The following is a 17,544-nucleotide window of genomic DNA, read 5'->3' as shown; positions in this document are numbered from 1 at the left end:
GTTGTTTTATTTGAGTGTTGTTTCCTTAGATTACCGCTGGAGGGCACCCTTACCTTGTTTTCCAGGTTACCCTGATTATTTCTTATTGGTTTCACCTGTGTTTAATGGTTGCCTGGTTATTTAGGTTCCTCAGTTGGCCTGTATCATTGCTATGGTCTCATGTTTTGTTAGTGTGCTCTTGTGCTGATGCCTTATTTCTTTTTAGACTCTAAGTAAAAGTTCTGGATTTACCCCTACCTCTGCGCATGGGTTTGAGTTCATTCATACAAGCATTATTGTCACAATGAAGCAGAATGTGTTTTGATGAAATGTTTAGGCTTCGAAACAGCTCTCCTGTATTTTACAGTTGGTCTACTTGCTCCCACATTCATACATTGAGTCACTAATAAAATTATGTTGGTGCGACTTCTGTGGGCTGTGTGTCAGTGATGTCATAGAAAGTATCAGTTGATAATGTTATAGATACTTCTGGTTGGGTATATCATTATTTTTGTTTCATCAAAAATGGCCAACGGGTTAAATGTCAATGTGATGTTTCTAATGAGGTGTTAAGTCTGACACAGTAACAACACAGGCTCATGGTAGGTCCATCACTTTATTCATGCAACATTAAACTGAAGTATTGTTGATTTTAATTTATTGTGATGCAGGACTGCTCCTTCTGAGCAGTACCAATATGGTAGATTGTGGCATCAGAGCCTCTCATTGGCCAACACATAACACTTGCAATCTAGTGTTTGTATACTGTACATCATTGCTCCCCCTCTGCCTCAGCTCGATGGTGAGACTATGGGTGCATCTCAATTGGCTCATCCTCGTGTCCTCTCTCCTCGTCTCCTTCTCAAAACACATTGGAGGAAAAAGCCAGAGGTCTCACCCCTCTGACCTTCTCCTCCAATGATTTTTGATAAGGAGGTGAGGAGAGCGGATGCGAGGAGAGGGCAATTGAGATTCTCCCATGTTTTCCACATGTTGGGGGCATTATTTAATGGTAAAAACACAATTTTTTTCTTATTTAGCTTATTTAGTGTTCAACAGATCATTGTAAAAATCAGACGAATCAAATCAAATTCTATTTGTCACATGCGCCGAATACAACAGGTGAAATGCTTACTTACAAGCCCTTAAAGGTGAAATTCTTACTTACAAGCCCTTAAAGGTGAAATGCTTACTTACAAGCCCTTAAAGGTACAAGCCCTTAACCAACAATGCAGTTTAAGAAAATATAGTTAAGAAAATATTTACAAAAAATGTAAAGAATAATAATGAGGCTATATACAGGGTGTACCGGTACCGAGTCAATGTGCGGCGGTATAGGTTAGTCGAGGTAATTTGTACATGTAGGTAGGGGTAAAGTGACTATACATAGATACTAAACAGTGAGTAGCAGGAGTGTAGAGAGCAAGGCAGCAATGACCCATCATAATTTTACAACGTTGAATAGTTCATTTTGACATTGTGCATTATTAGACCATCCACACCACAGATAATGAGTAGTAGTGGATGTGTGCAGTTTGTTATGCCCTCAAGCATTTGAATGGGTTAATTACACAGTTTTGTGAGGTCCACGGCAGAAAAATTAAGACACAATGGTGTTTTTAGTCTGATTAGCCTACAGTTTGGAAATTCTTACTATGTATTTTTTCAATCATAATTTATCCAATTGATTTAGCTACATGTTGACAAATTAGAGAAGATTAATAGAGACGTGACTGAGTATGTGTGACTGAGATACTGTATAGGAACTTGAAGCACCATAGACTGTTTTGTCAGTGCTGATTTGGAGGTTGGACTCGTTTCCAGCAAGCAGACATGTCATTCCGATTTCATGCTGTGTCCTTTTTAGTTAGCAAGTTAACCAATGTGTACCCTCTGTAAAAATGATTTGAATTGTGCGTAAGCGCGAAGTTATAACACATTTTCATTTACCCGTTGTTGGTAATAGCATTATGTTACGAGTTGGAAGCGCAGTGGCCTGGTAAGTGGGGTAACAATATTTTCGAAAGCTCAACCTTTAGCGCTAGTCGGCTAGCTAGATAAATAGATAGCGAGCTGGCTATCTGGGCATGAGGACGGTGTTGCTCGCTGTGCTATATTGAGATAACAAGCTAGCAATGTTGTCCACAATGCTAACTAGATCAGTAAATGATGCGTATATTAACAGCAATAGCTAGTTGATGACAATGCTGTACTTCAACTAATTACCTGACTGTCTTGCTAACGTAAGCTTAGTTGCTTGTTGCCTACAGGCTGGCTACGAAAAGGTTGTTATTACGCTTGATGATGTTCAAGAAGGTAACGCTAACAGTTAGTTAGCTAGACATTAGCTTGGTGTAAAACAAGTTGGAATCACTGATATCAAGTGGCCAGCTCGATTGGGTGTGGGTTAGGTAGTTATCTGCGAAACAAAAGGTTGACATTGTAAGTTAACGTTGGTTAGCCAAAATGCATCGTTACTGTATTTATCCAGGCAGATGTACAGCTACTGTAACTAACGTTATTTGTTCCCCATTCAATCAACGCTATCATGCCGTTTTTTTTTCATGTTGTACTGTACAGTATACGATCAATCGTTGTATTCATCACACCTAACTGATGTCTGCAGAAGGTACAGTGTTAATGTTGCTTGTGGGTCTAAATCCCTGACCCATGTCTCTGTCCTGTCAGCATGGCCTGCAGAAACCTGGTCTCCCCCAACATGGGGGTGAGGTTCAGGATGCCCTTACAGAAGCTGCACCCTCTGTCTCGTGCCATCCACCACCGGTACAACTCCAGTGTCACCCCCCCACACCGCTCGGCAGCCCGCCACTTCACCTCCATGTCCCGGCTGCCCATGCAGCCCCCCAAGCCTCCCCCGGGCGGTCACGGCGGCTGGCGCTACCAGCAGCACCGCAACTTCTGGATGCTCCGCCTGGCCTCCAGGCTGCTCAAGCTCCGGTACATTGTGCTGGGCTCAGCAGTGGGAGGCGGGTACACCGCTAAGAAGGTACAGTACATTTGAGAGAGAGTTGAATGGTAACGGCTAGTTTCCCAGACACATATAACCGGAGCCAGGTTACTGCTCAAGAAGCTGTTGTACTTGTCTGTTAGACTTAAGACACATGATACAAGTACATCTCTCATCTAAATACCAGTTGGCACTCTGATCTCTAATTGGCTGGACCTGCTTGGTAAGAGCAGTGAGAGTAACAAACACATAGAAAGTGGTATCCGCTACAAGACCATGGTGATTGCCTACGGAGCTGTGAAGGGAACGGCACCTGCATACCTTCAGGCTCTGATCAGGCCCTACACCCAAACAAGGGCACTGCGTTCATCCACCACTGGCCTGCTGGCCCCCCTACCTCTGAGGAAGCACAGTTCCCGCTCAGCCCAGTCAAAACTGTTCGCTGCTCTGGCACCCCAATGGTGGAACAAGCTCCCTCACGACGCCAGGACAGCGGAGTCAATCACCACCTTCCGGAGACACCTGAAACCCCACCTCTTTAAGGAATACTTAGGATAGGATAAAGTAATCCTTCTAACCCCCCCCCCCCCTTAAAAGATTTAGATGCACTATTGTAAAGTGGTTGTTCCACTGGATATCATAAGGTGAATGCACCATTTTGTAAGTCGCTCTGGATAAGAGCGTCTGCTAAATGACTTAAATGTAAAATGTAATGTAAATGTTTACTACCGTTCACACTGTGCTTAAGCGATATTGGCTTTTAGTGCTGCTTTTCTAATCCTAATATACGAGTCGCCCTACTTACCTCCACTCCCAGTGGAACAGAGGTGACTTGCTCTACATTTGATTGGCGCTCTGCTAGCGTATGTGTTTATGCCAGACTGCCAGCACAGATGAGATTCCCTTATGAGCTGGTTATCTCAAAACCCTTTCACTATATGGACAATGTTTACATATGATTCTGTTGATCTTGTATAGGCAAGATGTGTCTAGACTCCTCTCACACCTCTGTTTTTTTTAGCCCAGACTCATTCAACATAGAGGAAAACACAAGGGTTGTTTACCTAAGAGTTAACCCTTTCATGTCACTTAGAATGGGAAATACAGTGCATTCAAAGTATTCAGACCCCTTAACTTTTTCCACATTTTGTTACAGCCTTATTCTAAAATGTTTTCCCTCAATCTACACACTATACCCCATAATGACAAAGCAAAAACAGGTTTTTATACATTTTAATAAAATAAAACAGAAATACCTTATTTACATAAGTATTCAGACCCATTTCTATTAGACTTGAAATTGAGTTCAGGTGCTTCCTGTTTCCATTGATAACCCTTGATGTTTCTACAACTTGATTGTATTCGAACCCTTTACTCAGTACTTTGTTGAAGCACCTTTGGCAGCGATTACAGCATCGAGTCTTCTTGGTTATGACGCTACAAGTTTGGCACACCTGTATTTGGGGAGTTTCTCCCATTCTTCTCTGCAGAGCCTTTCAATCTCTGTCAGGTTGGATGGGGAGTGTCGCTGCACAGCTATTGTCAGGTCTCCAGAGATGTTCGATCAGGTTCAAGACCGGGCTCTGGCTGGGCTTCTCAAGGACATTCAGAGACTTGTCCCGAAGCCACTCCAGCGTTGTTTTGGCTGTGTGCTTCGGGTTGTTCTGTTGGAAGGTGAACTTGAGCCCCAGTTTGAGGTCCTGAGCACTCTGGAGTAGGCTTTCATCAAGGATGTCTCCGTTCGTCTTTCCCTCTATCCTGACTAGTCTCCCAGTTCCTGCCACTGAAAAACATCCCCAAAGCATGATGCTGCCACTACCATGCTTCACCGTAGGGATGGTGCCAGGTTTCCTCCAGATGTGATGCTTGGCATTCAGGCCATAGAGTTCAATCTTGGTTTCATCAGACCAGAGAATCTTGTTTCTCATGGTCTGAGAGTCCTTTAGGTGCCTTTTGGCAAACTCCAAGCGAGCTGTCATGTGCCTTTTACCGAGGAGTGACTTCTGCCTTGCCACACTATAATGAAGGCCTGATTGGTTGAGTGCTGCAGAGATTGTGCTTCTGGAAGGTTCTCCGATCTCCACAGAGGAGCTCTGTCAGAGTGACCATTGGGTTCTTGGTCACCTCCCTGACCAAGGTCCTTCTCCCCCAATTGCTCAGTTTGGTCGGGCGGCCAAGCCTAGGAAGAGTCTTGGTGGTTCCAAACTTCTTCCATTTAAGAATGATGGAGGCCACTGTGTTCTTTGGAACCTTCAATGCTGCAGAACTGTTTTGGTACCCTCCCCTGATCTATGCCTTGACACAATCCTGTCTCAGAGCTCTATGGACAATTCCTTCGACCTCATGGCTTGGTTTTTGCACAGAAATGCAACTGTGGGACCTTATATAGACAGGTGTGTGCCTTTCCAAATCATGTCCAGTCACTTGAATTTAGCACAGGTGGACTCCAATCAAGTTGTAGAAACATCTCAAGGATGATCAATGGAAACAGGATGCACCTGAACTCAATTTCAAGTCTCATAGAAAAGGGTCTGAATACTTATGTAAATAAGGTATTTCTGTTTTATTTTATGAAAATGTATAAACATCTTTTTACTTTGTCATTATGTGGTATTGTGTGTAGATTGATGAGGGAAAACATGTATTTAATCAATTTTAGAATAAGGCTGTAACGTAACAACATGTGGAAAAGGGGGAAGGGGTCTGAATACTTAACAAATGCACTGTATGTCCCTTGAAATATTATTTTTGTTAATCTTTATCTGAGGTAATTTGTTTTCCCATTATCACAAATCAAAAATTGTAAGTTGACCATGTGATTGAAATGCCACGTCTGTTCTGTTCTTCCAGACCTATGAGGAATGGAAGGATATGCTGCCTGATCTGGGTGAATACAATTGGGTAATACCTGACTTCTTCTGGGAGCTGAGTAAACAAATTGACCTTGGTAAGATTTCTTTCTGGATCAAAATGGGGCTGAGGTGGTGGACTTGGCAGTAGGTGTGTTGGTCGACTGGAACATTTAGTGGCCCTCCTTTCTACTCATTTTTCCATGGCTTATGCCATGTTCTTATGCTGAGTGACTCAAACATAACAGTGCTATCACAAAAAAACTCCTGAATGCATCATTTCTGGAGTTTTAGATTCTCCTTGATGTCTAGCTTTGTTTAGGTGATTGTTAGCTCTCAAAGATGTTATTAAACAATATATAGACCCATTGTCTTTTTTTGGGTACTTTCTGTCTGTTTCACTTTACACTTAAAATGTTTTTCAATGCCCCCAAAATATTTGGATGTAGTTTTACTGTTTGGATTTAGGCGGGTCGAAGAAACCCATATGTAGAAAACCCCCTACATGAAATGACTCATTAGAAGTCTGTGAACCTAACATTCGTATATAGATTTACCACTGTTAAATAACTTGTCATGTTGGTTTGATTCCTCTTAATCAGTAAAGTGTGTGTGTGTGTGGTGTGTGTGTGTGTGTGTGTGTGTGTGTGTGTGTGTGTGTGTGTGTGTGTGTGTGTGTGTGTGGTTAATCTGATGTGAATTGTATGTAGTATTTGGGCTGAGCCAGTGCTGTCTTTCTGTTAAGGCTGCTCAGTTAGTTTGGTTCATTTGATTCTCATGTTCAAAGGATAAACTCCACCTACCCTATCGCAATTCTCTTCTGCACACAGATAAACTAACCAAAATGCTGCCTGAGTTAGTGGAGATTGCCAAGTTTCTACCAGAGTTACCCGATTTAGATAAGATAGGAGAGAACTTCACCTTCCTCAAGAGCATCCTCTTCACCGGTGAGTACAGTCTTGTCAGATTAAAAAATAGATCGCCTTTTTGGAGGCTATGTCAGACAAAGCAGTTGCTAAACTCTTTTTGGCCAGGATTGTATATATTTTTTTGAACAAGTGGCAAAAGTGATAAATTCATATCTTGAGCTTTGTGAACCTAAAATAGCAATAGCAGCTGCTTCAAGTGGTAGAAGAATTTACGCCATTGGTAATCTGAACTTGAAGTGGGCTTCTTTTGTAGGTTCATGCCTGCATTACCTAGCAATCTACCTTCATACTTTCCAGCAAAAAAAGCATTTCCATTTTGATTTTTGCTAACGTACTGTCAGTTGCAATCACTTTTAACTTTCCCGATGATCTATTCTGCATATATAGGTAGTATCACAATGACTTGCCCAGATTGCACACGTAGCCAATGGTATCTGACTCTGGACTTGCAGGATGCAGCCATGACTTCAAGCTCACAGCAGGGCCTTGAAACATGTACCCTGCAGTGACCCTGCTCCGACCCCTTTGCTTCAGTCTTTTGATTTGTTTTGTGTTCTTCCCTTCTCCCCCTCTGCGTTCTTCACAGGTGTTGGTAGTAAAGGAGCTTCTGGTCAGCGTTTGTTGTTAGGTGTGTATCCCCTACACTCAGTCCCCCCTCTCCGCCCTGGTGCTGTTTGATTACCCAACATTGGCCTGTGTGCGGCAGCACCCTCGGCGTGTGTGCGGCAGCACCCTGTTTAGTAGTGCTTTGGAGCCAGAGACGTTGTCAAGTGCTCTTAGATAGGGACCTCCAAACCCAACACAATTGGCTTCCGGACTACCAACTCGTTGTCTTTATCCAATGATGCTGCTGTTTCAGACACCAGTGACAAATTATTGATGGAAGGATTTGTTTTTTGGGGTGGAGAGGATGCTTAGATTGACAAAGTATTTTAATTTATGTACAGGATATATCCTTACCTCATATTGTTGATATCAGATGGGTGTAGAGATTGACATTTTGTTCACTGTCTCATTATGTAATCAAATTCCTGTAAAAACATTTCCTCTGAAAACCAAAGTTGACCACTGAATAGGATGTATTTGGATTGAATTGGATGTGATGCTGCCAATCTTGTGGTCCACAGTGGTTTCAACAACAGATCCACTGCGTCCTCTCCTTCTCTCTTGGGTTTGGTTTTATCTGACTGTGGCTTTTGTCTGTCCTACTTGTGTGTTTTTGCCTCCTTTGATTTCCAAGTTCCTCCTCCTTTCTCCCTGGCTTCCCTGGCCTCTTTGGTCTCTCTCCCCCTGTACTTACATGATGGGAGGGTAGTTCTTGTCTTAGACGGCTCTCCTTGTCTGCTGGTAGCTGATGCTTCTCAAATGTTTGGAAAATACATCTGTCTATGATATATGGAAACATCTTGAACTCCATCCATACCTCTTCTTTGACTTGCTAAAACAATAGGTGTATTCCTGGTCTGTGGCACCCTATTCCCTATGTAGTGCACTACTTTTGACCAGGGCCCCATATTGGATCTGGTCAAAAGTAGGGCACTATATAGGACATGTAGGGAATAGGGTGCCATTTGGGACACAGTTCTGTAGTTGTGATGCTTGTTATTGACAGGTCTTTTATTGGTTACATGAAGGATTGTTGTTCCATGATGTTCTGAAGGGGAGTATATACAGTGCCTTGCGAAAGTATTCGGCCCCCTTGAACTTTTCGACCTTTTGCCACATTTCAGGCTTCAAACATAAAGATATAAAACTGTAATTTTTTGTGAAGAATCAACAACAAGTGGGACACAATCATGAAGTGGAACGAAATTTATTGGATATTTCAAACTTTTTTAACAAATAAAAAACTGAGAAATTGGGCGTGCAAAATTATTCAGCCCCCTTAAGTTAATACTTTGTAGCGCCACCTTTTGCTGCGATTACAGCTGTAAGTCACTTGGGGTATGTCTCTATCAGTTTTGCACATCGAGAGACTGACATTTTTGCCCATTCCTCCTTGCAAAACAGCTCGAGCTCAGTGAGGTTGGATGGAGAGCGTTTGTGAACAGCAGTTTTCAGTTCTTTCCACAGATTCTTGATTGGATTCAGGTCTGGACTTTGACTTGGCCATTCTAACACCTGGATATGTTTATTTGTGAACCATTCCATTGTAGATTTTGCTTTATGTTTTGGATCATTGTCTTGTTGGAAAACAAATCTCCGTCGCAGTCTCAGGTCTTTTGCAGACTCCATCAGGTTTTCTTCCAGAATGGTCCTGTATTTGGCTCCATCCATCTTCCCATCAATTTTAACCATCTTCCAAAAAGTTCGATTTTGGTTTCATCTGACCAGAGCACCTTCTTCCACATGTTTAGTGTGTCTCCCAGGTGTCTAGTGGCAAACTTTAAACGACACTTTTTATGGATATCTTTAAGAAATGGCTTTCTTCTTGCCACCCTTCCATAAAGGCCAGATTTGTACAGTATACGACTGATTGTTGTCCTATGGACAGAGTCTCCCACCTCAGCTGTAGATCTCTGCAGTTCATCCAGAGTGATCATGGGCCTCTTGGCTGCATCTCTGATCAGTCTTCTCCTTGTATGAGCTGAAAGTTTAGAGGGACGGCCGGGTCTTCGTAGATTTGCAGTGATCTGATACTCCTTCCATTTCAATATTATCGCTTGCACAGTGCTCCTTGGGATGTTTAAAGCTTGGGAAATCTTTTTGTATCCAAATCCGGCTTTAAACTTCTCCACAACAGTATCTCGGACCTGCCTGGTGTGTTCCTTGTTCTTCATGATGCTCTCTGCGCTTTAAACGGACCTCTGAGACTATCACAGAGCAGGTGCATTTATACGGAGACTTGATTACACACAGGTGGATTCTATTTATCATCATTAGTCATTTAGGTCAACATTGGATCATTCAGAGATCCTCACTGAACTTCTGGAGAGAGTTTGCTGCACTGAAAGTAAAGGGACTGAATACTTTTGCACGGCCAATTTTTCAGTTTTTTATTTGTTAAAAAAGTTTGAAATATCCAATAAATTTCGTTCCACTTCATGATTGTGTCCCACTTGTTGTTGATTCTTCACAAAAAATTACAGTTTTATATCTTTATGTTTGAAGCCTGAAATGTGGCAAAAGGTCAAAGTTCAAGGGGGCCGAATACTTTCGCAAGGCACTGTAAATATGTACCAAGTGAATGTTTTGCTACTGGTCCAGCTGGCTCTGTAGCACCTCCCAACTCCAAGCTGCATTGTACAGGAGAGAAACAAACCAACTCTTTCATAACAGCACTGTGTAAGGGTTTGCCAATTTAATGGCAATTCATGAATGATTTCATTGTCATTATTTTATAGTACCATATCAGATATAACTGGTCAGAGAGCCAATGAAAAGCACGAGCTCCTGAATGTTATTGTGAGCAATATTTTCCAAACCTTTGAGATTCCATCATGGTGTTCTGACCTGGGGCATAGATGGTAGATAGGTCCTCTCTAATGTTGGGCATGCCAATACTTTTCACTCATTACTGCTTTTTGCTAATAAACTATTATTGATGATGTGTGGTGTAACCTCGTGATTTTTCTCATGCGTTGTGCTGTTTTTGTCTCCTAGCCGAAGCCCCTGGCGACACTCCAGTGAAAGCTGCCACAGATGCCCCGGTCACGGCCACACCAGAGGCCAGCCGCAAGCAGTTTAGAAAGGCAAGTCTGCCCTGCGCTGCCTGCCTAGCTCACCCTCGCTCCCTGTGGCATATAGCTCACCCTCATCAGCAGACTACTGCTTTTTGGATTGGCAGTTTGGCTCAATGGAAATGCCATTTCACTTCCAGTCAGTTTGGGAAATGAAGTGAAATTTAGGTCTTGGAGTCAAACTCCTTGAGGTAAAGGGTTGTTTTTCAGGTCATTAACTGAATTTCACATCATTTTGGGATTGACCACAGTCCTGGCTGACTGCCTATACAGTGCATTTGGAAAGTATTCAGACCCCTTGACTTTTTGTTATGTTAAAGCCTTATTCTAAAATGGATTAAACAAAATGTTTCCCTACACACAATACCCCATAATGACAAAGCAAAAACAGGTTTTTAGACATTTTTGCAAATGTATAAACATTTTTAAAAAACACACCTTATTTACACAAGTATTCAGACCCTTTGCTATGAGATTTTAAATAGAATTCAGGTTAATCCTGTATACATTGAGCAATCTTGATGTTTCTACAACTTGATTTGAGTCCACCTGTGGTAAATTAAATTGGTTGGACATGATTTGGCACACCTGTCTATAAGGTCTCACAGTTGACAATGCATGGCAGAGCAAAAACCAAGCCATTAAGTCAAAGGAATTGTCCGCAGAGCTCCGAGATAGGATTGTGTCGAGGCACAGACATGGGGAAGGGTACCAAAACATCTCTGCGGCATTGAAGGTTCCAAAGAACACAGTGGCCTCCATCATTCTTAAATAGAGGAAGTTTGGAACCACCAAGACACTTCCTAGAGCTGGCCGTCCAGCCAAACTGAGCAATTGGGAGAAGAGCCTTGATCATGGCGGTGACCAAGAACCCAATGGTCACTCTGACAGAGCTCCAGAGTTCCTCTGTGGAGATGGGAGAACCTTCCAGAAGGACAAACATCTCTGCAGCATTCCACCAATCAGGCCTTTATGGTAGAGTGGCCAGACGGAATTCACTCCTCAGTAAAAGGCACATGATAGCCCGCTTTGAGTTTGCCAAAAGGAACCTAAAGGACTCTCAGACCATGAGAAACAAGATTCTCTGGTCTGATGAAACCAAGATTGAACTCTTTGGCCTCAATGCCAAGTGTCACGTCTGTAGGAAACCTGGCACCATCCTTTGACGGTGAAGCATGGTGGTGGCAGCATCATGCTGGGTGGATGTTTTTTTTATCTGCTGGGACTGGGAGATTGGTCAGGATCGAGGGAAAGATGAACAGAGATCCTTGATGAAAACCTGCTCCAGAGTGCTCAGGACCTCATACTGGGGCGAAGGTTCACCTTCCAACAGGACAATGACCCGAAGCACATAGCCAAGACAATGCAGGAGTAGCTTCGGGACAAGTCTCTGAATGTCCTTGAGTGGCCCAGCCAGAGCCCGGTCTTGAACCTGATCGAACATCTCTGGAGAGACCTAAAAATAGCTGTGCAGCAATGCTCCCCATCCAACCTGACAGAGCTTGAGAGGATCTGCAGAGAAGAATGGGAGAAACTCCCCAAATACAGGTGTGCCAAGCTTGTAGCGTCATACCCAAGAAGACTTGATTCTGTAATCGCTGCCAAAGGTACTTCAACAAAGTACTGAGAAAAGGATCATTATGGGGTATTGTGTGTAGATTGATGAGGGGGGGGGGAAACAATGTAATCCATTTTAGAATAAGGCTGTAGCGTTGAAAAAGTGAAGGGGTCTGAATACTTTCTGAATGCACTGTACATAAGGGTTTTTCATATGCTATAGGGTGTCTACCCACTCTGCCAGAGTGGGTGAAAACACGCTTTGGGGATGATATTTTACTTCCTTGTGTTAGAAAATACATTTTACAAAGACATATAATTATTTGTGTTCTGAATCATTCAGTTGTATCTTTCTCTAACATTTTAATTAACAGTAGATCCAAAAAGTCGGATTTCGTAAGTTAATACATCCGATAATAAGCACCAAGCTCTGTTGAGTGGTTCAGCTTTCTTGCAGCTACTTTTGAGGATTCTACATTTAGTGGTGGTCGTTTTCAAAGCTGTTTCTGCAGTTTGCCAAAAACTCATTTAGCGTTTTTGTTTTAACTTTTGTTTAACTAGGCAAGTCGGTTAAGAACAAATTCATATTTACAATGACGGCTTACACCGGCCAAACCCGGATGACACTGGGACAATTGTGCACCGCCCTATGGCACTCCAAATCACGGCCAGTTGTGATACTGCATGGATTCGAACCAGGGTGTCTGTATTGACGCCTCTAGCACTGAGATGTCGTGCCTTAGACTGCTGTGCCGCTCGGGTTCGTGCAACACGAGCTGAATTAAATGTAAAAGGAAAATAAAACGCTTGTACATTCGATGCTCTATTGACATTTCAGAGATACGCTTGTTTTTGTGAAATCTTTTGAAAAATAACAGGAATTTCGCATTAATTTGAAAAGCGTGTACTAAAATATGAAAATACTACATGTCTTGTCTCAAAATCGATATCTATATTGTTTTATGACGTATGGATTCGAGAAGAAAGATGACGAGTTCAACGGGAAAGTGAACCTGTCAGGTAGCCTTTATTCTTGATCAGAATCCAGTTTAGCTGACAGACACACTGCAAGTTTCCTTATTTTGACCACTTTTTCTCTCTGGCCTCCATTGATTTAGTCACCCTAATTCTGGCCATCCTACAGGGGTGAAAACTCCAGTAATTTAACAGATTATGATGGAGACATGAGGTTTAGACCATTGGTTTTCTTAGACATTTGTACTCTGTAGGACAGTTTCATTATACTGTGCCAGTCTTTCTGTTGTTCATTTGTATACTGTTGGTAATATTCTTCTTTCTTGTGTTAGAAAGATACATGTAACATTTTTGAAAGTTCAGTGCTTGACCTTACAGAATTTAACCTCATCGGTAGAATATGAATATAGGCTACTGCTATACGTACATATGAGGATATTTGCCGTTGCTTTTTCATCTCATGCTTCTCCATGTGTTTGTTTTTTCCAGAAGCCTTGTGCTGCATTCATGACATGCTCTTTTAGCTTCTGAACCATGACACTGTTTTGCATCCATCTCTGTTCTGTTCTCTTCTCAGTTCATCCATTTTGTATTGTTCCTCTCCTCTCAAGGGCTCTTACACTGTTGTTCCCATGTTCAGTGGAGTAGTCCTGCTTTTAATGTTGTTTTACACTGTTGAACTCCGGTGACTTTTAAGAGGGACATGTTTCAGTCTTAAGCAGTGGGAAAACATTATCATAGATCAACTGAATTCTTGAGTTGGTCAATTCTGTTTCAACTCAGCCAATTTTTATTTTAAATGAATGAGTTTGAAATAGAATTTCTATTAATTACCTGAATGGACTGAGGTAAAACAGACAGACCCCTACCCTGCTTCACAGACATTTTTGGAAAGTCTCTCAATATAAGCAGTTGCCTCAGTTTTTGGATGTACTGTTCATTGGGCAGCTAAAACCAAGGGAGAGGGATGAGTTAAGGATCATTAGACTGTGCCGTTGCTCATCTTCCCCTGGGCTGCAGCAAGCTTCCTGCTCCATCCCTGACAGAGAGGTTGCAACATTCTGCTACTGTAACTTTTCCACATTTCCCAGGTTTTCCCAGAAATCGTGGTTGGAAGATTCACAGATTTCCTGCTTATTCCCTTCTGGTTCCATCAAATCTTCCAACTGGGATTTCTGAAAAATCTAGGGATGTTAGTAATGTTAGTGGAATTTTAAAACCCTCTTCCCTGCGTAGCTAGCTTTGTTTATCATCAGGCTGATTTTAGCAGATAATATAATTGTATGATACTGGCCAACATCCCACATTTTTACGGTGATTTATATAACTTTTTTTAATATTAGCAATTCTTTTAGTAGTTTATCCACATTCAATAATGTATCCACCTCTACATTATCCTAAAACCTGTTGAATATTAAGACAGTTTTCCAGAGTGTTCATGTGTCATATTTTCATCGCATCGAATAGCATGATCATTGTGGAAGTTGGTAGACATCAGCTGTTTTAGTATTACTATAAAAGCCATAGTAATGGACACTATGGAAGACTGCTAAGAAACTGTACAGAATCTTACCCACTTGTGCCACTGGCTGCGAGACACTGGTTGTGGCATCTGTTGCCTCTTCTGCTTTCAGTCTCCCAACTGTTCTGGAGTCTGTGACAGAGAAAGCCTGACTGTTGGGTACTGCTGATGGTGGCAAGATATAGTCCTAGACATGGATTGAGTGACAGAATTTTGACCATAGAGGTCCTATGCTTATGAGTCTGTGGGCATAGACAACCCGAAGCCTGGTTGGTTGGGTTAGTGTGTTGCTTGAATGACGGGTACAGTACGTTGTGTTGACGGCTGTGTTGCTCCTGCCTCTCAGTGTGACGTCCCTCAGGGTCTGCTCGACGAGCTCATTCTCATACAGCAGCAGATCCAGCAGGCTGAGGAGGAGGTCAGGCGGGCCTCCGCGGCCAATAACGCACAGCCAAGCCCAGAGCCCGCTCCCAGCCCACCCCTGCGCCTGTCTCCACCGCCACCTCCACCTCTGAGCCCGCCTCCACGCCAGATACCCGAGCCAATCCCAGCCAGCTCCCCGAGCCCCAGCCCCCCTCGGCAGAAAGGCAAGGTGAAGGTCCTACCCCCCGCCCCACACCAACACCCAGCACTCATCTGTAGAACCCCCTGTCTGAACGTAAACGGTAGAACCGTACCCAAAGCCACCCACCCTCCTCAAGAAGGACAAACCCCCTACTGTTCAAATTCACACTAATGGGGATTTGCCCGGGTAATCCTATAAGAGTACTGTTTATGAAATTGATGGAATTGCTATGGTCATATGTCGTTTGGATTGGTAGCATTGAGCAAGCCTAGAGCTTTTTTCTTGTCCACTTTTCATATGTGAGCTAGAAGGCACTGTAGTGTACTGTATTGAACCTCTGGTCATTGAGTTTTACCAGTCTTTTTATAACCAAGGCTATATGCTACTAACAACAGATCGTATTGTGTTGTGCTAGTTTCCAGTCGCTGAATACAATGCAATGATAAGTAGCAAATATTTCATTAACCACATCTTTTGTGTCACTTTGCCCAAAATGTTCTTGTTAGTTTATTTGATTCTGGGCTAGCTGTTTTTGTATTATTTAGTTAGCCTACATGTGCTAGTTAGCCTACATGTGCTAGGTAGCCTACATTGTGCTAGTTAGCCTACATTGTGCTAGTTAGCCTACATTGTGCTAGTTAGCCTACATGTGCTAGTTAGCCTACATTGTGCTAGTTAGCCTACATTGTGCTAGTTAGCCTACATTGTGCTAGTTAGCCTACATTGTGCTAGTTAGCCTACATAACACACATTGCCATCTCGCTTCATTCAACCTGCCCAAACATATACCCTGCCATCTCCCTCAAACTTCCTTAGTTTGAACGAGGCAATGAAGGAAAAATCATCCATCCTTATGGTATTTGTCAGGGCAGTGTGCCGTGACACACTTTTGTTCCACTGGTGGAACGGCATGTCTGATGCCTGGCAATCTCAGAATCCGCTCATGCCAGTTCAGTACCACAGTAACATAGCCATGGCTCCCTCTCTCATGTAAACCGCTGGACTGCGACCAAACGCTCCTCCCGTAACACTCCACTCACCTACACTGCATAGAGTGGAGTGACACCCTTCTGCATGGTGTGCTGTGAAGTTATGGAATAACTCTAGATATCAGCTATACAGTGAAATCTAATTGAGTTATAGTCCTAGATCAGGACAGGACTGGATCAGGACACGATCAGGAAACGATCAAGATCAGGACTAGATCAGGATCAGGACTAGATCAGGACTAGATCAGGATCAGGACTAGATCTTTCTTCTTAGTTCTGTAATCAGAATGCTGTAGGCTGTTATCACGTCATTGCAATTTGCAAGTAGTTAGCACAATCACCTTAGCTGCAGTCCCTGTCTTTCGTCTGTGTGTACCGTATGTACAGTGCCAGTCAAAAGTTTGGACACATACTCATTCCAGGGTTTTTCTTTCTTTGTACTTTTTTCTACATTGTAGAATAATAGTGAAGACATCAACTATGAAATGACACTTATGGAATCATGTAGTAACCAACAAAGTGTTAAACAAAATATATTTCATTTTTGAGATTCTTCAAATAGCCACCCTTTGCCTTGATGACAGCTTTGCACACTCTTGGCATTCTCTCAACCAGGTTCATGAGGTAGTCACCTGGAATGCATTTCAATTAACAGGTGTGCGTTGTGAAAAGTTCATTTGTGGAATTTCTTTCCTTCATGCGTTTGAGCCAATCAGTTGTGTTGTTACAAGGTAGGGGTGTATAGAGAAGATAGCCCTATTTGGTAAAAGACCAAGTCCATATTATGGCAAGAACAGCTCAAATAAGCGAAGAGAAACGACGGTCATTACTTTAAGACATGAAGGTCAGTCAATCTTGAAAATGTCAAGAACTTTGAAAGTATCTTCAAGTGCACACGCAAAAACCATCAAGCACTATGATGAAACTGTTTCTCATGAGGACTGCCACAGGAAAGGAAGAGCCAGAGTTACCTCTGCTACAGAGGATAAGTTCAATAACTGCACCTCAGATTGCAGCGCAAATCATTGCTTCACAGAGTTCAAGTAACACACACCTCAACATCAACTGTTCAGAGGAGACTGTGTGAATCAGGCCTTCATGTAAAGAAACAACCACTAAAGGGCACCAATAATAAGAAGACTTGCTTGTGCCAAGAAACACGAGCAATGGACATTAGACCTGTGGAAGTCGCTCTGGATAAGAGCGTCTGCTAAATGACTTGAATGTAAATGTAATGTAAATGAAATCTGTACTTTGGTCTGATGAGTCCATATTTGAGATTTTTGGTTCAAACCGCTGTCTTTGTGAGACACAGAATAGGTGAACGGATGATCTCCGTATGTGTGGTTCCCACAGTGAAGCATGGAGGAGGAGGTGTGGGGGTGCATTGCTGGTGACACTGTCAGTGATTTAATTAGAATACAAGGCACACTTAACCAGCATGGCTGGACTGTCAATGGTTTTTCAACAGGACAATGACCCAAACACACCTCCAGGCTGTGTAAGGGCTGTTTGACCAAGAAGGAGAGTG

General features: G+C 42.6%; 1 protein-coding gene across 6 annotated transcripts in view; it reads left to right on the top strand.

The window, feature by feature from the left end:
- Positions 1-1,783: 1,783 nt before the first annotated feature.
- LOC106574090 (dynamin-like GTPase OPA1, mitochondrial) overlaps positions 1,784-17,544 on the top strand; it is a 76,918-nt gene continuing 61,157 nt past the window's right edge. For 2 of the 6 annotated variants that reach the window (XM_014149636.3, XM_014149635.3), the window contains exons 1-7: positions 1,784-1,978; positions 2,668-2,986; positions 5,798-5,894; positions 6,627-6,743; positions 7,312-7,353; positions 10,329-10,417; positions 14,806-15,051. In XM_014149636.3, the coding sequence (XP_014005111.1) occupies positions 1,950-1,978; positions 2,668-2,986; positions 5,798-5,894; positions 6,627-6,743; positions 7,312-7,353; positions 10,329-10,417; positions 14,806-15,051 (939 nt within the window). In that variant the 5' untranslated portion in view covers positions 1,784-1,949. The remainder of the gene's footprint in view (positions 1,979-2,667; positions 2,987-5,797; positions 5,895-6,626; positions 6,744-7,311; positions 7,354-10,328; positions 10,418-14,805; positions 15,052-17,544) is intronic. The other 4 variants (XM_045697354.2, XM_014149638.3, XM_014149637.3 and 1 more) reach the window with 3 other exon arrangements.

This window comes from Salmo salar, chromosome 16 (genome assembly GCF_965601325.2).
Source record: "Salmo salar chromosome 16, fSalSal1, whole genome shotgun sequence".
In the NCBI taxonomy this organism is placed as follows: Eukaryota; Metazoa; Chordata; class Actinopteri; order Salmoniformes; family Salmonidae; genus Salmo; species Salmo salar.
This window is presented reverse-complemented; position numbering and strand designations above follow the sequence as displayed.